The 21,042-nt window shown below is 44.5% G+C and overlaps 1 protein-coding gene across 1 annotated transcript in view; it reads right to left on the reverse strand.

Moving 5' to 3' along the window:
• Positions 1 to 438: 438 nt before the first annotated feature.
• LOC140389250 (uncharacterized) overlaps positions 439 to 21,042 on the reverse strand; it is a 34,083-nt gene continuing 13,479 nt past the window's right edge. Inside the window, exons 2-3 of the mRNA XM_072473429.1 lie at positions 9,785 to 9,839; positions 439 to 1,090 (exon numbers count right to left, since the gene is read on the reverse strand). Of these exons, the coding sequence (XP_072329530.1) occupies positions 507 to 1,090; positions 9,785 to 9,839 (639 nt within the window). The 3' untranslated portion in view covers positions 439 to 506. The remainder of the gene's footprint in view (positions 1,091 to 9,784; positions 9,840 to 21,042) is intronic.

Raw genomic sequence — 21,042 nt, forward strand, 5'->3', positions numbered from 1 at the left:
CTAACTGACTCAGATTTGTAAACCCACTTTCATGAAGAATAAAGGGATTAAGGGTGATGGTGTTCGGGCCGGAAAGTGGAGCTGAGTCCACAAAAGATCAGCCATGATCTCATTGAACGGCGGAGCAGGCTCGAGGGGCCAGATGGCCTACTCCTGCTCCTAGTTCTCATGTTCCTACGTTCATGACTGCAGGATGTCTTTTACGTCCACAATGAGAGGTTGGCGCCTTGGTTTTTAATGAATCATCTCCAGGATGGTACCTCAGACAGTCCAACGGCTCCCTCAGTCCTGGCACTGGGGGTGCCAGCCAGGTTTATGTGCTCAACTCCCCACTGTGGGAACTTGAACCCACAACCTGCTTCCTCAGTACCTGACAGGGTTACAGCTACCGAGCCAAACCATGTCCCACACACGAAAAGAGTGAGGGTAACTCAAAGAGAATTTCAATTTTCTTTATTGCATAGGAACAGAAAAGGCTCCACATTCTCATATCTTCCGATTTTGTTTTATAATCTCCTAGAAATTTCTGCTTCTGCTATCCCGCTCCGATTTCTTTGTTGGCCGGGGTGGGGTTTTAATATCATTGCTTTAGATGAAACGGCTCTTCCGTAGCTGCAAAATGGAGACCGCAGCCTGGGTCCCACCTCGAGTCTGTTTTCGATGGCAGCAATGCTAGCTGCTGCCCTCAAGCTTGCCTGTCCACCTGACCGTACATACCTATAGCCAGTCTTGCTGTACCTGGTCTTCCACACGTCCACGTGGTTGAAGCCCCTAAACCTGAAGATTTCTGTCGAGGTCTGATTGGCGTAAGGGTATGTCAGCGTTTTGTGTGGCATGTAGCACAGGATCTCACCACCGGATGGGTGGACGTATTGGGACTGTTGCCTCTTGTAATGCCTGCCTGCCTTCGGGTGCCTCAGTTGCATATTTGAGGGAGGCACCATCTGCTCGAGCGGGTAGTGGACCCTTCTGTGCCCCTTCCTATCGCCCCATCGTCCGAAGACTGCCCCCAGCATGCTTCCAGCCCTCCTCTTCAGTGCGGCCAGAGGGCGGAGCAACAGGGAGCCTTGTGGAGCACTCGAATCACATTCTGCGGCAAACAGAAAAGAGGAAGAGGTTGTTATTGGTTGCGATTTACCCTGGCTTCCCGCCCAGCAACTCGTCTATTTTAACGTTTTCTTCCTTATTTTTCTCCAAGGCATCACACCCCCCACCCCCTCCTCTCCTATATCTGTAATTTCCTCTAACCCTCCGAGATATCTGTGCTCCTCCAATTCTGGCCTCTTAGCCATTCCCAGTCTTCACTGATACATAATTAGATGCCGTGCCTTCTCTTGCCTTGGTCCTAAGCACTGGAATTTCCTCCCTAAACCTTTCCACCTCTCTAGCTCTCCCCTTTAAAACACTCCTAGAAAACTACCTCTTTGTCCAAGCTTTTGGTCGTCTTAAGTGACTTGGTGTCTTGTGAAGGGTGTATGGGAAATTTCATTATGTGAAGGATGCTTTGTAACTGCAAGTTTCCTGCCCCAATTAATTTAATTTTAAAACCAAGGTTTGCATTTATATAGCAACTTTCCCATCCTCTATGCTTCACAGTTAATTGAAAGCATTGAAATGCAGAAATTTAGCAGCTAGTCTGCACACAGCAAGATCCCCCAAACAATAATAAATGGCCAGGTCAATGTTTACAGAGATGTTTATTTTGGGATAAATATTGACCCAGGAAACCAGGGAGATCTCTTTTGCTCTTCAACAAAATATTGGAACTTTCACCTCCTCGAGAGAGGGAGAACGGGGCCTCGTACTAACGTCTCAGCCAAAAGACGCAGCTCCAACCCCGCACGCGAGTGGATTATCTGGTCAAGTGTTCAAGAGGCAGGTTTGAACCCACAACCTTTGTACCTGGAGAGACGTTTGTTACCCACTGAGCACTGTCTCGCAGCTACAAAATAATACTTAATTTCATTTATTGTGCATGACATTTGTACAGATAATGGGGTGTCTGCTTTAATGTGACTGTGCGAGTGAGTGTGAAAATGAGTGAGTGTGAGCGAGTGTGAGTGAGTGTGAGAGTGTAAGTGTGAGTGGGTAAGTGTGAGAGTGTGAGTGAGTGTGCAAGTGTGTGGTCGTGTGAGTGAGTGAGTGTGAGTATGCGAGTGTGAGTGAATGCAACTGAGTGTGACTGAGTGTGAGAGTGTGTGTAAGTGTGAGAGTGTGTGAGAGTGTGTGTGTACATTTTGTGTGCGTTTTGAGAGTGCAATGTGTCATGTGAGAGTACCTTTAAGAAATGGGTGTTTAAGAAATGTGCCTTTAAGAAATGGGTGTTTATCAGTGATGTCAAAGTGTGGGTGGAGCTGGGCTGTCTGTCGGCTTTTTACTTTCGTTTTAGGCTGTTTGCTGCAGGGTGTGTTTTAGTTTTGTTTTCAGTGTTGGAGCTGAAGCCAGACAGAGCAGGTGTACTGTTGATCTCTCTGCCATGAAAAGACTATCTCTTGATCATTTGGTGAATTCAGAATTATAAATGTTTTCAGCAGTGAATGTAAACCTGATGTGCTTCTGTTAAAAGGTGTTTCTTCTGTCTTCTGGATGTTGTTTGGGAAGTTATTAAGGATTACTTAGCGTTGTATTCTTTGGGGGTTGTATTTGAATTGATGGTTGCTAAGATGTTCACTGTATGTTTTAAAAAGGTTAACTTGAGTTCATAGAATAAACATTGTTTTGCTTAAAAAATACTTTTCCATTTCTGCTGTACCACACCTGTAGAGTGGGCCGTGTGCTCCCCATACCACAATCTATTAAAAATTGTGGGTCAGGTGAACTCCATGATACACTTTGGGGTTCTCTAAACCCTGGCCCATAACAAATTGGGGGCTCGTCCGGGATAAAAGTCTATCTATTCGATTGGCTTAATGAACTTAAAGACAGTGGGGGATGAGCATATTGTGGTTGCTTTTCAGGTGTGGTATTCTAGTTTAAGTGGGGAGTGTGTTGTGGACAATGGCTCTTTCAGAGGCTCTGAAGTTTTTGGGGGTGGAGACGGCCACACGCAGTACCTTACGGACAGAGACTAAAAGCAGACTGTTAGATTTGGCAAAAACATTGCAGTTAACATTACCTGACAAAATGCGAAAAGATGAGGTAATTATGGCGGTGGCTAAGCATTTAAAGTTGCCTGAGATACAGTTTGACTCGTTGGAAATGGCAAAAATTCAGTTACAAATTAAACAAATGGAACATGAGAAATTAATGCAGCTTGAATACGAAAGAGAGAGGAAAAAGAAAAGGAGAGAGAAGGAGAAAATAAAGAATAGCTCGAACAAAACAAAAAGAAAGAGAAAGGGAGATACAGATCAAGGAAAAAGATAAAGAGAGAGAATTTGAAATTCAGAAAATGGCCATGATACATGACAGTCAGTTAAAATTGGTAGACGTAAAGGGAAACGTACAGTTGGATGATAATGATGACGATAGTGAGAAAGAGTGTCAAAGTCGAAGGCTTGGTGGGGATCTATTTAAATATGCCTAAGCATTGCCAAGGTTTGATGAGAAGGAGGTAGAAGCCTTGTTCATTTCATTTGAGAAGGTGGCTAAACAGATGAAATGGCCACAGGACATGTGGGTATTACTGATTCAAAGAACAAAAAACAAAGAAAAGTGCAGCACAGGAACAAAGCTGATAGGTAGGGCGAGTGAAATGTTTGCATCATTACTGGAGGAGGTGAACAAATCCATCTTAGGTGCATATGAATTAGTGCCTGAAGCTTACAGACAAAGGTTTAGAAATTTAAGGAAAGAATCTGGTCAAACATACATGAAGTTTGAAAGGATCAGAGTAATTTTGATAGGTGGATAAGGGCTTTGAAAATAGACCAAACGTATGAAGCTCTCAGAGAAATTATATTTTTGGAGGAGTTTAAAAATTCAATTCCTGATGTAGTGAGAACTCATGTGGAAGAGCAGAGGGTTAAAACTGTGAGATTAGCAGCAGAAATGGCAGATGATTATGAATTAGTTCATAAATCAAAGCTTGGTTTCCAACATCAGTTTCAGCCTGTGAGGGACAGAAACTGGGGACATGAGAAATACTCAAGTGGTAGAAGTAAAGGTGATCTGATGGGAGATAATAAGGAGAGTGTACCTCAGATTAAATAAGAAATCCAGGAGGGTGGAAAAGAAATGTAAAGTTTCAAATGTTTTCACTGTCATAAACTAGGCCATGTAAAGTCACAATGTTGGTGGTTGAAGAAAAGCACTGGGAAGGCTGATGTGGTAAAACAGGATAAGACAGTGGGGTTTGTTAAAGTGGAACGGAAAGCCCAAGTGAAGCGAAGGAGGTGCAAAAGATTGTACAACCTGATCAAGAGGTGATTGAGAAGAAGGTGCCAGATCTCTTTAAAGAATTTACTTGTGTAGGTAAAGTTTACTCATGTGTATCAGGAGGAGCAGGTAAAGAAGTCACAATTTTAAGAGATCTGGGAGCTAGTCAATCTTTAATGGTAAGAGATGAGGAGTTATGTAGTTTGTGAAGAATGTTGCCAGAAAAGGTGGTAATATGTGGAATTCAGGGTGAGAGGAGTAGTGTTCCATTATATAAGGTAAGGTTGGAAAGTCCAGTGAAGAGTGGTGAAGTGGTAGTAGGAGTAATAGATAAACTATCTTGTCCAGGAATACAGTTTATCTTGGGTAATGATGTAGCTGGATCGCAGGTGGGGGTGATGCCTATTGTGGTTGATAAACCAGTGGAAAATCAGACAACTGAAGTGTTGAAGGACGAATATCCTGGGATTTTTCCGGATTGTGTAGTAACAAGGTCGCAAAGTCACAGGTTAAGAAAAGAGGAAAAATCAGAGAGTGAAGATAAAGGTGAAATGCAATTATCAGAAACAATTTTTGATCAGATGATTGAAAAAGAACAAGAACAGGTGGAGGATGAGGCGGATGTTTTTAGTTCAGGAAAATTGGCAGAGTTACAACAGAAAGTTATACAATTAAAACGGATGTAACAGAAAGCATACACAGAAGAGGAATCTGAGTGTATACCAGAGTGTTATTACCGTAAAAGTGAGGTCTTGATGAGAAAATGGAGACCTTTACCTATGCAGGCGGATGAAATGTGGGCAGAAGTTCATCAAGTACTTTGCCGGTAGGGTATAGAAAGCAGATGTTGCGAGTTGCACATGAGGTACCAGTAGGAGATCATTTGGGAATAAGGAAAACTCAAGCTAAAATACAAAAACATTTTTATTGGTCTGGACTACATAAAGATGTAGTTAAATGTTGTTGATCATGTCACACATGTCAAGTAATAGGGAAACCTCAAGCAGTGATAAAACCAGCGCCCTTAATGCCCATTCCAGTATTTGAGGAACCTTTTACAAAGGTCCTAATTGATTGCGTAGGACCACTTCCTAAAACGAAAAGTGGGATTCAATATCTTTTTACTATAATGGATGTGTCTACTAGGTTTCCAGAGGCCATTCCAGTACATAATATTACAGCTAAAAAGATTGTGGAGGAGTTACTTAAATTCTTTACTAGATATGGACTACCCACAGAAATGCAATCTGATCAAGGATCAAATTTTACCTCAAGGTTATTCAAAAAAGTTATGGACAGCTTAGGAATAAAACAATTTAAATCAACTGCGTACCACCAAGAATCGCAGGGAGAATTAGAAAGGTGGCATCAGACATTAAAGACAATGTTGAGGGCTTATTGTCAAGATTATCCAGAGGATTGGGATAAAGGAATTCCATTTGTTCTGTTTGCAATTAGGGATGCACCCAATGAGTCAACCAAATTTAGTCCTTTTGAACTAATTTTTCGTCATGAGGTAAGAGGACCACTTAAATTGATTAAGGAAAAATTGGTGACTGAGAAATCGGAAATTACATTATTGGATTACGTGTCAAATTTTAGGGAACGATTAAATAGAGCAGATGAATTGGCTAGACAACATTTAAAAGTTGTATAGAATGTGATGAAACGTGTAGTGGACAAGAAATCCAAAGTTCGTAGTTTTGCCAGTGGAGATAAAGTTTCAGTGTTGTTACCAGTGGTAGGGGAGCCTTTAAAAGCTAGGTTTTGTGGACTGTATCAGATTGAAAGGAAATTAAGTGAGGTGAATTATGGGATAAAAACACCAGATAGAAGGAAGACTCACCGAGTGTGTCATGTGAATATTCTTAAAAGCTACTTTGAAAGGGAAGGAGAGAAAAAGGAGGAGGTTTTAATGATTCTAACTCAAAGTGATGAAGCAAATCCAGATGATTGTGAATTTGGCATACTTCAAATTAAATTGGAAAATGAGGATGTTCTTAAAAATTGGGATAAATTGTTGAGTTACCTTCCAGAGGAAAAACAGACTGACCTAAAAGAGTTATTGATATCACATGGGCAAGTTTGTGGAGATAAATTGGGAAGTACTAAAATGGCTATACATGATGTAGATGTCGGAAATGCTGTTCCGATCAAACAACACCCATACAGACTTAACCCTTTAAAATTGGCACAGGTGACCAAAGAGATTGAGAGTATGTTTAAAAATGGCATAATTGAAGTGGGTTGCTGCCAATGGAGCTCACTCATAGTGATGGTACCTAAACCAGACGGTACACAACGGTAGTGTGTGGACTATAGAAAGGTTAATGCAGTTACAATTCTGGACTCTTATCCTATCCCACGTTTGGAGGATTGCATTAAGAAAGTGGGACAATCAGCTTTTATTTCTAAACTGGATTTACTTAAAGGTTACTGGCAGGTACCTTTATCCGAAAGGACGAAGGAGATTTCAGCTTTTGTGACTCCAGATGGTATATACCAATTCAAAGTTATGCCATTTTAAATGAAAAACGCCCCAACCACATTTCAACTGTTAACGAACAAAGTTGTTTCAGGATTACCCAATTGTGCGGTATACATCGACGATCTGGTAATTTTCAGCCAGACATGGAAAGAACATTTAAAACATCTGAGGGAGTTATTCGATCGACTACAGGAGGCGGGTCTGGTGATAAACCTAGCCAAAAGTGAATTTGGAAAAGCCCAAGTCACTTTCCTTGGCCATGCAATTGGACAGGGTCGAATGGTCACACGGGATGTGAAACCAACAGTTATTGAGGAGTTTTCAATACCCTCAAGACAAAGGGAAATAATGCGATGTCTTGGCATGACTGGATTTGATCGAACATTTGTGCAAAGGTTTTGGAGCGTGATTGCTCCACTGATGAAAATTTCAATGGCCAGCGGAGTTCCAACAGGCATTTGACTGCCTGAAAGCTGTGATAACCAATGCTCCTGTGTTGGAGAACTGCAAGGGACTCTGTGATCAGATTGAACTAAAGTATCTGACTTTAAATCGAAATGCCGAGGCGTAGAGAAATGGACGGATCGTGCAGAGACCTTCTTGTTCAAAGAGACTGTCAATCGAGAAGTAGTTTCAGTTGGAAGAAGAACAAAAGAAAAATGGACTATATTATTATACTTGTTTGCGTGTTGTTTTTTGAAATGAAAAAGTATATTTACTGTGTGCATTTCTTAAAGGATAGTGAAAAGGTGAAAAATGAAACCATGAAGTTGATGGGTTTTTTTTTCCTTGGGGGGAGGTGTCATGTGAGAGTACCTTTAAGAAATGGGTGTTTAAGAAATGTACCTTTAAGAAATGGGTGTTTATCAGTGATGTCAGAGTGTGGGTGGAGCTGGGCTGTCTGTTAGCATTTTACTTTCGTTTTAGGCTGTTTGCTGCAGGATGTGTTTTAGTTTTGTTTTCAGTGTTGGAGCTGAAGCCAGGCAGAGCAGGTGTACTGTTGATCTCTCTGCCATGAAAAGACTATCTCTTGATCATTTGGTGAATTCAGAATTATAAATGTTTTCAGTAGTGAATGTAAACCTGATGTGCTTCTGTTAAAAGGTGTTTCTTCTGTCTTCTGGATGTTGTTTGGGAAGTTATTAAGGATTACTTAGCATTGTATTCTTTGGGGGTTGTATTTGAATTGATGGTCGCTAAGATGTTCACTGTATGTTTCAAAAAGGTTAACTTGAGTTCATAGAATAAACATTGTTTTGCTTTAAAAAATACTTTTCCATTTCTGCTGTCCCACACCTGTAGAGTAGGCCATGTGCTCCCCATACCACAATCTAGTAAAAGTTGTGGGTCAGGTGAACTCCATGATATACTTTGGGGTTCTCTAAACCCTGGCCCATAACAAAGGTGAATGTGTCTATAAAAGCAAACTACTGCAGCTGCTGGAAACCCAAAATAAAAAGAGCAAATGGTGGAAACACTCAACTGGACTGGCAGCACCTGTTTAGAGAAAAACAGAATTAACGTTCCACATCCTTTCATAGGCATTGGGTCAAGTTAAGCGATGGAACAGGATTTGAGCAAGTACAGAGCCAGGATAAGAAAGAGGGAGGATCTGTGATAGGCTGGAAGGCAGGGATGATGGCGCAAGCCAAAAGGAGATGGTAATGGAAACTAAAGATGGTTCCTGAGGAGCTGTGAATTGGGAAAATAGCAACAACTGCATCGGACGAATAGGAGGCAGGGGCGCTGGCCTGAAACCGCTGAACTTGAAAAATGAAAATCGCTTATTGTCACAAGTTAGGCTTCAAATGAAGTTACTGTGAAAAGCCCTTAGTCGCCACATTCCGGCACCTGTTCGGGGAGGCTGGTACGGGAATGTTGAGTCTGGAAGGCTGTGGTGTGCTTCATGAAAAAATGAGGTGCCGATTCTCGAGCTTGCATTGAGCTTCAGTGCAAGTGGCCAAGGGCAGGGGTGTCAGAGTGGGCGCAAGGGGTGCTCAGGGTCGCACTTCAAACTGAACGGAGGGGTGCCGCAAAGAGGTCACCTAATCGGAGTTTGTTTTTCCGGTGTACAGGAGGCTTCAGTGCGAGCAATGCACGCAGCAAAATAAATTGTTCTTTCACCTGGATGTAGTGTCTGGAGCTTTGGATAGTGGGAGGAGGAGAGGTAAAAGGACAGACATTGCATCTCCTACACTTGCATGGAATGGTGCTATAGGCGAGGGATTGGTAGGGGTGATTGAGGAGTGGATCAGGGCATCACGGACGGAATAGTGCCTTCGGAATGCTGAAAGGGGCGGGGAAGATGTGTCTGGTGGCGGGACCGTCATATGAGGAGAGCCGAAGTCGGTTACGATTATATTCATCGGAGTTTAGAAGGATGAGAGGGGATCTCATAGAAATTGACAAAATTCCACCAGAATTAAGACAGGGTAAATTTGGACAGAATGTTCCTAGTGGTGGGGGAGTCCAGAACAAGGGGTATTTGAGGATAAGGGAGTTGAGGAGAAATTTATTCACCCAGAGTTTGGAATTCACTCCCACAGAATGTGGTTGAGGTCAAAACGTTGTGTGATATCAAGAAGGAATTAGATACAGCTCTTGTGGCTAAAGGGATCAAGGGATATGGGGGGAAGGCGGAGCAGGGTATTGAACTTGATGATCAGCAATGATCATAATGAATGGCGGAGCAGGCTCGAAGGGCCGAATGGCCTCCTCCTACTTCTATTTTGTACGTTTTGGTTCTATCATATTGGAGGTAGTAGAATGGCAGAGGATGATCCTTTGAAATGGTAGCTGATGGGATGAAACACGAGGATGTGTGCGGGTGTCCTGCACAGCATTCCGTGCCAAGTGCTGCATGAGCTACATTTCAGCGAGAGTTCATTCCCAATGTAAGAGTTCATTCCCTTTTTGTAAGTATAAATTCTGTGATTCGCCCACGAACGTGACTTGTGACACAGAAAACTCTTCACTTACCCTCTGATTGAGTCCTTCTGGAACTCTTCACAATGGTGCGAACACCATTGAAAATCTACACAAAGACACATGCACAATCTTACATTTCAGTGTAGAATTTCAAATATCAAACCTGTCAGATGAAATAAGAAGAAAAACAAATGGAAATATGCTCCAGATGTTTCACCCGCTCACTCTAAAGGGAGAAGACAGGTTTATGTTCTTTTAAAATATCTTTTAAAATATATTAAACATTAATCTGAAGCTGTTATGTATTTCTAGCAAGTAGAATTTTCTCACCAGCTTTATATTCATACATCATCCTTATTGTCACATTTTATGTTCATGTTTTTCTGTTAACATTTACCATTGTAAATTGCTGTGTCAACTTTTCCAATTGAATTTTGCTACGTTAACATGTCACGAGGTAGTTGTGATCTCTGGCCACCAGGTGGCACTGTGGACCCTCCCAAGCACTGCTATCGGACATAGAAAATACACGGGATTATCATAGAATTTACAGTGCAGAAGGAGGCCATTCGGCCCATCGAGTCTGCGCCGGCTCTTGGAAAGCTGAAAGATTATATCAGAGGACAGCTCACTGTATAGACGGTGGTCCCAGAGTGAGAGGTGCACTGCTATATACAGAAAGCCCAAGGCAGGAGCAACGGCAACACAAACCAGTGCAATAGCACAACTCACTGCTGGATGATTCCAATTTTCCCTCACAGCACCAAGGACAGAGGTTCGCTTCCGGCCTTGGGTGACTGTGTGGAGTTTGCACATTCTCCCCGTGCCTGTGTGGGTTTCCTCCGGGTGCTCCGGTTTCCTCCCAGTGTCCAAAGATGTGCAGGTTAGGTGGATTGGCCGTGATCAATGTGTGAGGTTACAGAGATGGGGTGGGGGGAGTGGGCCTAGCTGGGGTGCTCTTTCGGAGGGTCAGCGCAGACTTGAAATGAAAATCGCTTATTGTCACAAGTCAGCTTCAAATAAAGTTACTGTGAAAAGCCCCTAGTCGCCACATTCCGGCGCCTGTTTGGGGAGGCTTGAACCGTGCTGTGGGCCTGCCTTGGTCTGCTTTCAAAGCCAGCTATTTAGCCCAGTGTGCTAAACCAGCCCTTGATGGGCCGAATGGCCTTCTTCGGCACTGTAGGGATTCTTCCATGCATTCTATCAATCCCTATCATTGAATCAACAACAGAACCAGACATGAGTGGAAAAACCCCCGTGGGCGGAAAGCTTCAGAAACCACAGGATCAATAATACCTGTTCCTCCCCAATCCACACCCAACTCAGCAGACGTCACACCTCAAATTACTGAGATACTCCATTCCAAAAGAGTGCAGTGATTAACATGTGAACATGACATGGCAGAGGGCAAGGTTGAAGTGTAGTTGATTGAACTGTATTCCTGGATTTTCTGCTCAATATCCTTTGGAAATCAATGGTGAAACGTCACTGTTTTTATTGATTGACCTTCACATTCACCTCCTTCAGGACAGGAGCCAAGGCTGGGAGAGGTACTGACATGCAGAGGTTGCATGGAGCTGGCACATTTTGGTGGACTGTGTTGGATTTAACATAGTGTCCATTCCATATCCATCTCACCTGCCCAAAGGAAACCGACAAACCCATCACAGCTTGGCGCACATCCCGGTAGCAACTCAAGGTTAAACTGTAATGAGGGATGAGCTGTGGTTTGAACTTTGATCGATTTGAATTAAAGTGGCTCTTGAGTCAGTTATTACACTGGGATCTTGCTCTGCACAAACAGTACATCATGTTTCCCGACGTTCCAGCCATTACTGATAGTAAGTAATTCAGTAGCTGTGAAGTAAGTGTTCCAGTATACACCGAGGCTGTGAAATGCATCATACAAATACATTTTCTATCCTTTTGTTCTCTAGTCCAGTAAATTAAACAGATGGAATGGCTTACATTTATATATATATATATATATATATATAGAAGCACTCCCTGTAACCACACATTGCTGTGTGTGGGATCTTACTGTGTGAAATTGACTTCCATGTCTCGCTACATTTCAACAGCGACCAAACTTCCAAAAGTACTTCACTGGCTGTAACGCGCTTCCTGACATCCTAAAGTTGTGAAATATGTTAATGCAAGTACTTTTGATAACTAGCCAAGGTTGTAGAACACATGGTAGCCAAACTGTAGATGGCAAGATGCTGGAAGTAGCAACGTGATTGTGGTCAGACAATCAGTTAATTATAGCATGGGAAACACACATGGTCCAGGACTAACAGCAATCTCTAAATTTGACAAGTTTTATTTGTTTGTTCTCTCTCCACAGATGCTGAACAATCTGCTGAGTGTTTCCAACACCTGCACTTTTTATTTTGAAAGCGGAGAAAGGAACAGTTATGGGGAAAGTGATGGGCAATGGGAATAAACAAGCAACTCATTTAGAGGGCTAACACAGGGCAATGGGCTGAACGCTCTCCGTCTGCTTGTTTGGTAACTTTAAAAAAAAAATCCAATTAAGGGGCAGCACAGTAGCACAGTGGGTAGCACAGTTGCCTCATAGCTCCAGGGTTCCAGGTTCGATTCCCAGCTTGTGTCACTGTCTGTGCGGAGTCTGCACGTTCTCCCCGTGCCTGCGTGGGTTTCCTCCGGGTGCTCCGGTTTCCTCCCACAGTCCAAAGATGTGCAGGTTAGGTGGGATTGGCCTTGATAAATTGCCACCTTGTGTCCAAAAAGGTTGGGTGGGGTTACTGGGATAGGTTGGAGGCGTGGGCTTGGGTGGGGTGCTCTTTCGGAGGGTCAGTGCAGACTCGATGGGCCAAGTAGCCTCCTTCTACACTGTGAATTCTATGATTCTATGGGGCAATTTAGCGTGGCCTATCCGCCCACCCTGCACATCTTTTGGATTGTGTGGGGTGAGACTGGTGCAAACACGGGGAGAACGTGCAAACTCCACATGGACAGTGACCCAAGGCCGGGATTGAACCCGGGTCCTCGGCGCCGTGAGGTTGCAGTGTTGTTTTGTAACTTTAACAAGATTATAACCGCTAGTGGTAGATTGAGGAATCATTCAGTTCATCACCATCTATTTCCTTATGTCTGCACCTGTTACAGTCCGCGAGTAATCGGTTAGACAAGATGCGAGAACAATCTGTGGCCTCAACAGCCGAGAAGACAAGTTTTAATCGTAGAATCACAGAATTGTTATGGTACAAAAGGAGGGCATTTGGCCATTGTGTCAACACTGGCTTTCCAAATGGGCATAATGTTTGGTGTCACTATCCTGACTTTTCCCTGTTCCCCTGCACATTGCTTCTATTCAAATAATCGACTAATGCCCAACTGAAAGTCTCGATTGAACCTGCCTCCAGCACACTCCCAGGCCGTGCACTCCAGACCTGAACCACTCGCTGTGTGGAAAAGTTTTTCCCCACATCGCATTTGCAAATCACTTTAAATCTGCGCCCTCTCATTCTCGACCCTTTTACGAGGGGGGAACAGTTTCTCCCCGTCTACTCTGTCCAGCCCCTTCATGATTCTGAACATGTCTATCAAATCTCCTCTTGCCCATTTCTCTCCAAGGAGAACAGTCCCAACCTCTCCAATCCGTCCTCGTCACTGGAGTTTCCCATCCCTGGAGCCAGTCTTGTGGCTCTCTTCCGCTCTCTCTCCAATGTGTTCACATCCTTCCTATAGGGTGGCTCCCAAAACTGTACACAATATTCTTGCTAAGGTCTAACTAGTGTCTTGTATAAATTCAGCATAACCTCCTCGCTCTTGTGCTCTATACCCCTATTAATAAAGCCCAGAATTCTATTTGCTTTATTAATCGCCCTCTCCACCTGTCGTGTCACCTTCAATAATCTCTGCACCTACACGCGCAGGTCTCTCTGGGTGTACTGCATCGCAACTGCACACCATTATGAATTTTACCCTTTAGTTTATAATGTCTCTCCATGTTTTTCTCACCAAAATGTATCACCTCACACTTCTCCTCATTGAACTTCATCTGCCACCTGCCTGCCCACTTTGCCAACTTGTCTGTGTCCTTCTGAAGTTCTACACTGTCCTCCTCACAGTTTCTAAATTTTGTTTCACTCGCAAACTTTGAAACTGTCCCCTGAACCCGGTGATGGGGATGTGCTGAGTAATCGTACACCAGATGGCTCGCCTCCTACAAACCTGAAAATAGGCTCATTGACTCGAAATAGCCACTAATACAGGCAAAATACAGGGGCAGCACGGTAGCATTGTGGATAGCACAATTGCTTCACAGCTCCAGGGATCCAGGTTCGATTCCGGCTTGGGTCACTGCCTGTGCGGAGTCTGCACATCCTCCCCGTGTGTGCGTGGGTTTCCTCCGGGTGCTCCGGTTTCCTCCCACAGTCCAAAGACGTGCAGGTTAGGTGGATTGGCCAATGATAAATTGCCCTTAGTGTCCAAAATTGTCCAAAATTAGTGTTGGGTGGGGTTACTGGGGATAGGGTGGAGGTGTTGACCTTGGGTAGGGTGCTCTTTCCAAGAGCCGGTGCAGACTCGATGGGCCGAATGGCCTCCTTCTGCACTGTAAATTCTATGATAATTAGAAAAAAGTATTCCCTGCACCTCGACCAACACCAGAAACAGCAAATCCAGTGGCCGAAAAGAGACGGAAAAAGCCAGGAGAAGCAAGTGGCTGAGCTGGTGGATACATGAGGAGATGAAACTCGGGCTACACCAGAGCAAGGACAGGGAGCCCCCCCCCCCCCCCCCCCCCACTACCCCCCCTCCCCCCCTCACCAGAGGGTGGTTGGAGAATTGCTTCTCTCCAGGAAACTGAGAGGACACAGAGAGCAGACAAAGTCTAATATCCAGGCAGCAGTCAGGGTGGTGGTCGCGTAAGCTCTGCCGACCTGCAGGTGGCCCTGGACAAGGCGGAGAGGCGACTGGAAGCCAGGAGAGCAGCATCAAGGAGATTGAGAAGGCCTCAACAGACCAGAGCGACTGGATTGCCGCTCTGGAGAAAGAGATAACAAGGTTATTGAAATTTACAACTCGTTTATATTCTCTGAAGGGGAGGGCAAATGTGATAATCGCAAAATTTGATAACCACTGCCAGATGAAGACTAATGAGATCTTGGAAAGATTTAGATTTTATAAAAGGTTGCAGAAACATGGCTAGCCAATCACAAGGTTTGTCACCAACTTAAAGTGGCGAGCACAGGCATGTAACTTCACTGATTTGCGTGGTTCGCTGATAAGGGATCAGGTTGTAAATGGACTTTGAGGGAAGCATCATTTAGGCAAAACGATTTAATGCTTAAAATCGCGATTGAGAAATGTATTTCTCATGAACAAAGCAAGAATCAATATCTGGAGTTTTATCAACGTGAAAAGGGCGTGAAAGTCCACCAGAAGGTCGAGGGTGTTAAAATGGTGTTGCAGGCAGCAAAGAAGCACATTTCGGATGGCAGCTAACTTGCGCGCGTACGCACTCCAGCCCGGGACATGCGCAGTTCGCTCGAAAATGCGAGTCTCATGATAAGAAGTCTGCGCATGCGCGAACGTGCATTATGCGTCAGAGAGACGATGTCACGACGTGAAACCGCTGTGGTAACGCCCACTTAAAGGGGAAATCCCCTGCTATGGGGAGATAATGTCTGAAATGTTTCAAACTCAATCACTTTGCCTCCCAGTGCAAATCTACAGCGATATATCACTCTCTGACACCAAGACAAAACAGCATCAATGTTCGCAGCATTGATACAACGGAGAATCACAAATCAGAGCAAGACTTTTCAGCCAAAGAGGATCATTTTTCCTTGGAGAACACGCTCTTCGTAGGAATTATTGACAAGACAGAGAAACTTCAGGCAACGACCAAGGCTCCTCATCAAATAAATGTCATTGACTCTAACAGTGAATGGACCCCAACAGTGCAAGTCAACAACCTCCCAATCCTCTTCAAGCTTGGCACCGGGGCTTCAGACAACGCAATGACAAGCAAAGATCTTGCATCGATTACACGAGAACACGAGATGATACCTGCTGCATGTAGGCTGAAAGACTACAATGGCAACCAGATTGCTTCAAGATGATTGTGCCACTTAAATGTAGCAAATAAGAAGGTCAATAAAGTACCACGGTTTGAGAACCAGAAATCTTCGCTGTTAGGTGCCCAAGCCTGCAAGGACTTGCAGCTTGTCCAAAGAATTTCCATGAATACCAAAGACAAATCACGACTGGACGATGAGATCCAGCAGCTACTTCAAGAAAACCCTGACGTACTTCGAGGTATGGGTACTTTACCTTAACAATAAAAGATTGTGCTGAAAAAAGACACCAAACCTGCAATTCACCCTCCGAGGGGGGTTCCAGCCCCTTTGCACGAGAGGCTGAAATTAGTGCTGGGAAGGCTACAGTCACAAGGAATCATCTCCAGAGTCACGCAACCGACTGACTGGGTCAGTTCTCCAGTATGTGTCAAGAAACCACCAGGCGATCTCAGAATCTGCATAGATCCCAAGGATCTGAACAAGAATATTCGTAGGGAACATTACCCTAACCCTAAGCGCGAAGAGATTACGTGCGAGACGGCGAATGCTCGCATTTTTACTAAACTCGACGCTTCGCAATGATTCTGGCAGGTGCAGCTAGATGATTCAAGTGAATTGTTTTTTAAAAATATTCAATACTCCATTTGGACGCTTGTGTTTTAACCGCATGCCTTTTGACATCATCTCCACTTCCGAAATCGTTCACAGAATAATGGAGCTGATGACTGAGGGTATCGATAGTGTAAGAGTCTATGTCGATGACATAATAATATGGTCAACTACAGAAGAAGACCACATCGCTCGTTTGAGAAAAGTGTTTCAAAGAATCCACCAGTACGGATTGAAACTCAACCACTCAGAGTGCATGTTTGCACAAACATCTTTAAACTTCTTGGGTGATACAATATCAGCTCAAGGTGTCAGACCAGATGATGCGAAAATTTCTGCGATCCAGAACATGAAATAGCCACAGGATAAAAAAGCTGTGTTAAGATTTCTAGGATTCGTGAACTTCTTGGGCAAGTTTATATCCAACTTGTCGACGAGGACATCGGCTCTACGCAGTTTGATAAGGAAGACCACTGAATTCGAATGGACACAATGCCACCAAGATGAATGGGTGGATCTCAAGCATTAGCTGATAACAGCTCCAATTCTTACTTTCTTTGGCCCAACTGGAACGACCAGAACCTCCACCGATGCCAGTCAAGACGGGATAGGCTCAGTCCTTCTTCAACAAATTGATCACTCAGACTGGATTCCGGTTGCATGTGCATCCAGGGCGATGGCTGCCACGGAGTGCAGGTATGCACAAATCGAAAAAGAGTGTCTGGGGCTGCTCGCAGGAATAATGAAATTCTACGACTATGTGTATGGGCTTCCTACGTTTATAGTGGAAACGGATCACAGACCGTTAGTCCACATAATAGACAAAAACTTGAATGACATGACTCCTCGCCTACAACGCATAATGATGACGTTGAGGAGGTATGACTTTACCCTAGTATACACTCCAGGAAAGGACCTCATCATTGCTGGCATGCTGTCAAGATCAATTAACACTGAAAGTTCACCACCAGAGTATATTGGAGACATCGGAGCACAAACGCAGTTATGCACGGAGAACCTTCCGGCATCTGATGAGAAGCTGCAACAAAATTGTCAAGAGACGCAAAATGATGCGACCCAGCTCAGGGTGATGCACCACCTCCAGCTTGGTTGGCCAAAGGGTCGGTGTCCACAGTATCAGATCATACAGTGTTAAGAAAAATGCAAAAGATATCATTTGAAACATGAGGGACTGATGATAAAACCCAAGGAACATGAGAACCAGCAAAGTAACAGAAAAGATCCTATAAACGTAAATTTAATGAAATGCTAAAAGATGATAAAGGAGAAGTCCCTCAAAGGGTTAACTGCAGACAAAAGTTATTTAGAATACAGACAGCCATTATCACACAGGCCTTGAGATAACGAAGCAGCTCATGCTGTAACCTGATACCTTTAGTTAAAGTTGGAGAAATTTGGATAACTTTGTTTTAAGTTACATAAAGGGAACGAGTTTTCTACCCTTTAATAGAAGTTAATTAGTTTAGCAAGCAATTGATTGGAATTGCCAGAATCTTAAGTTTGAATTACTTGAAATAAAATTTATTTGTGAACGATTGAAACTTAATGACACCAGTTAAAAGTGGAAATCTGGAGGGAACAGTTGATTTTAATACGGGACAATTCACCGCAGCGAACTGCTTCTTGTCAAAAAGCAGTCAACACCTTTTTGTAAAATTGTATAAAGGAAGAATACAACTTGAAACATTTAGGAATACAAGAAAATACAATGTTTAAAAATGAGAAGTGATTGAAAGGCTGGAATGCCACAGAGTAATTAGCAGGAAGCCTCCCTGCCAGTGACATGACAAACTAAGGTCAAGTTAACATGAAGGCACTCTCATGTTAGACATTACGGAAACTCAATGTGGAACCATAGGGACAGAAGCAGAAGACAATACTTTAAAATAACGTCATGTAATCAGCAAGGCTGTTAGAAGGGTGATAGAAATCCTGAATCGCTCCCAGCCAGCCACTCACTCTCAGCCTGCAGGGTGATTTCGGTACATGCGACTGACAGAACACGAAAGCCGAACAGAACCGCAAAACAACCGGGAGAAAACCAACAGATAAAAAAGAGAGATTGTCAAGGAGGCCCAGGAAGGTCTGATCAGCCAACCAGGAGAATCCAGAAGCAAGATCTTTTTACTTTTCTGTAAAGACAGTGATTTTATCTTTTAAAAGAAAAAAAAATAATAAAATAACTTAAAGTTTTAACATGAAACAGTGGTTATTACAAAGTCTACTTTACTTACTTAGCAACGCGGGACCCAGGATCGATGCTACTAAGTGGTAAGTCGATAAAATTCTTCTATGAAGACATGGGTTATGCCGGGGGATAACTTGAAACACTAGTTTGACCCGAATAGCACCCACCTAATCCTGCATTGGAGTCAGGGAGTGAGAATCCCTGTTCACCACTTAGAATATCTTGACCCTTTTTTTGGTATCGGGGGAATTCTAAGAATAGTGGTGAGTTTTTTTACTTCAACAGACAGAATTGACAGTAGTGGATGGACTATTGTTACGCAATGATCAGATTGTCATTCCGCTGAGTCGAAGATCAAAGATGCTACGCAAGACACATGAGGAATGGGGGCAGCACGGGGGCGTAGTGGTTAGCACTGCAGTCTCACGGTGCCGAGGTCCCAGGTTCGATCCCGGCTCTGGGTCACTGTCCGTGTGGAGTTTGCACATTCTCCCCGTGTCTGCGTGGGTTTCGCCCCCACAACCCAAAGATGTGCAGGGGAGGTGGATTGACCACAATAAATTGCCCCTTAATTGGAAAAAATGAATTGAGTACTCTAAATTTTTTGTTTAAAAGAAAAATAATTTTTTTAAAAAAAAAATGTATTTACTTATTTTAAGATTGAAGAAAGTAGGGTGAAAATAATAAGTCGTTAAAGGATGCCAAAAACAGCAGTGAAGAAGGGAGGAAACGCAGGTTCGCCGTTGAGTGAGAGGACCAGGAAAAGTGCTGACAAGATGGCGGAGGCCAGACCGCGTGGTGGGGCCGCCCTGCTTACAGTGGAAAGGATGACCGAGGTGATGGCTGTGGAGCTGGAGAAGCAGTGTGCGAGGCACATGGAGGCGTTGAGGAAGGAGATGGAGGTCACACTGAGATCATTGGTGGAGGAGGCAATCGCCCCGGTGAGGGTATGTGGTGAATGTATTATGCCAATAATCCACCATTGTATTTGTATCTGTTCTGTTGCCCTTGTATTTGTGTGGTGATACACCACTGTACTTCCCTAGCATTGTACATAGTTATATAATAGTTGTGTGTAACGTGGCCCTGTAATCCTGTGTATGGTACTGTGCATTGTACTGTAGCTCTGTAGAGGTTCGGTCACCTGCATGTAACCTGACCTGGCCACGGAGAGCTCCGCCTTGGCCACTCCCCCTGGAGTTAGGTATAAGTCCCAGCTTCTGAGACCTGACCCATTTTGTCTGGGGTCGTCTGTGTCGGGTAAGCTTCCTATGTAGTGTATTAAAGCCTTGGTTAAAGTCTCACATGTCTTTGTGATTCTTGACGCTTAGTGCATCAATTTGTATCTGTGCTATGCTGTTACCCTTGTGGGCTCCTCCTATGGGCCATTGTATGGCATTATCCATAGGGGAACATGTTGGGGCCTGTATGGGCTCCGCCCATAGCTCCTCCCCTTGAAGGGAGGTAGAAAGAGCAGTCGACCTGTAGGCGGTTCTCAGTAGTGGATCAGTCGCAGGCAGGCACTGTTCTAAGTTGATTAAAGCCACAGTTTGCTTCTATTCCCGTCTCGAGTGAATTGATGGTCACATCAATTTAATCAACTTAAACACAATTATGGAATCGGCCCTCAAACCTGACCGACTGGAACTCGATCCGCAGGCCGCGGAGGCGAAAGAATTTTTTTCGCACTGGCTTCGTTGCTTCAAGGCCTATCTCGCAGCCGCCTCCACGCCTTCCGTCACCGCTGAACAGAAGCTGAGCCTCCTCCACGCACGGGTGAGCCATCGAATCTCTGTTCAACTCGATGAGGTCTCCTCCTACGCAGACGCCCTCGCGATGCTCGAACGCCTCTATGTACGGCCCGTGAACAAGGTCTACGCGCGACACATCCTCACCACTCACTGCCAACGCCCCGGTAGCTAGAAGACTACCTACGCGACCTCAAAGTCCTCGCACGCAGCTGCAACTACCAGGCCATTACGGCCACTCAACATATGGAACTCACCGTCCGAGACGTCTACATGAGACAGCGCCTACTTGAAAAGGGGGCCCTGGACCTGGGTGAGACGGTAAGGTTAGCCTCCTCTCTGGAAGTAGCGTTCCAGATCCTTAACGCGTTCCCGGCTGACCACGCGACCCCCTTGTGGACCCCCGACCAAAGACTCCCCCAGGCCTGTGCCGCGTGGCCACCCGCCCACCATGGGGGGCTACCCTGCTATTTCTGCAGCCAGTCCCAACACCCCCGGCAGCACTGCCCGGCCCGGAACGCGAACTGCAGCAGCTGCGGGAGAAAAGGACATTTCGCCAAAGTTTGCCTGGCCAGGTCCAAGAACTCTAACTCACAGGCCCGATCCTCAGACTCACAGGCCCGCAGACCCCGCAGTGTGGCAGCGTGTATGCCGACTCCGCCCCTTGTAGACGCGTCATCAGGCTCGTGC

The sequence above is a fragment of the Scyliorhinus torazame genome, chromosome 14, assembly GCF_047496885.1.
Source record: "Scyliorhinus torazame isolate Kashiwa2021f chromosome 14, sScyTor2.1, whole genome shotgun sequence".
NCBI classification, from domain to species: domain Eukaryota; kingdom Metazoa; phylum Chordata; class Chondrichthyes; order Carcharhiniformes; family Scyliorhinidae; genus Scyliorhinus; species Scyliorhinus torazame.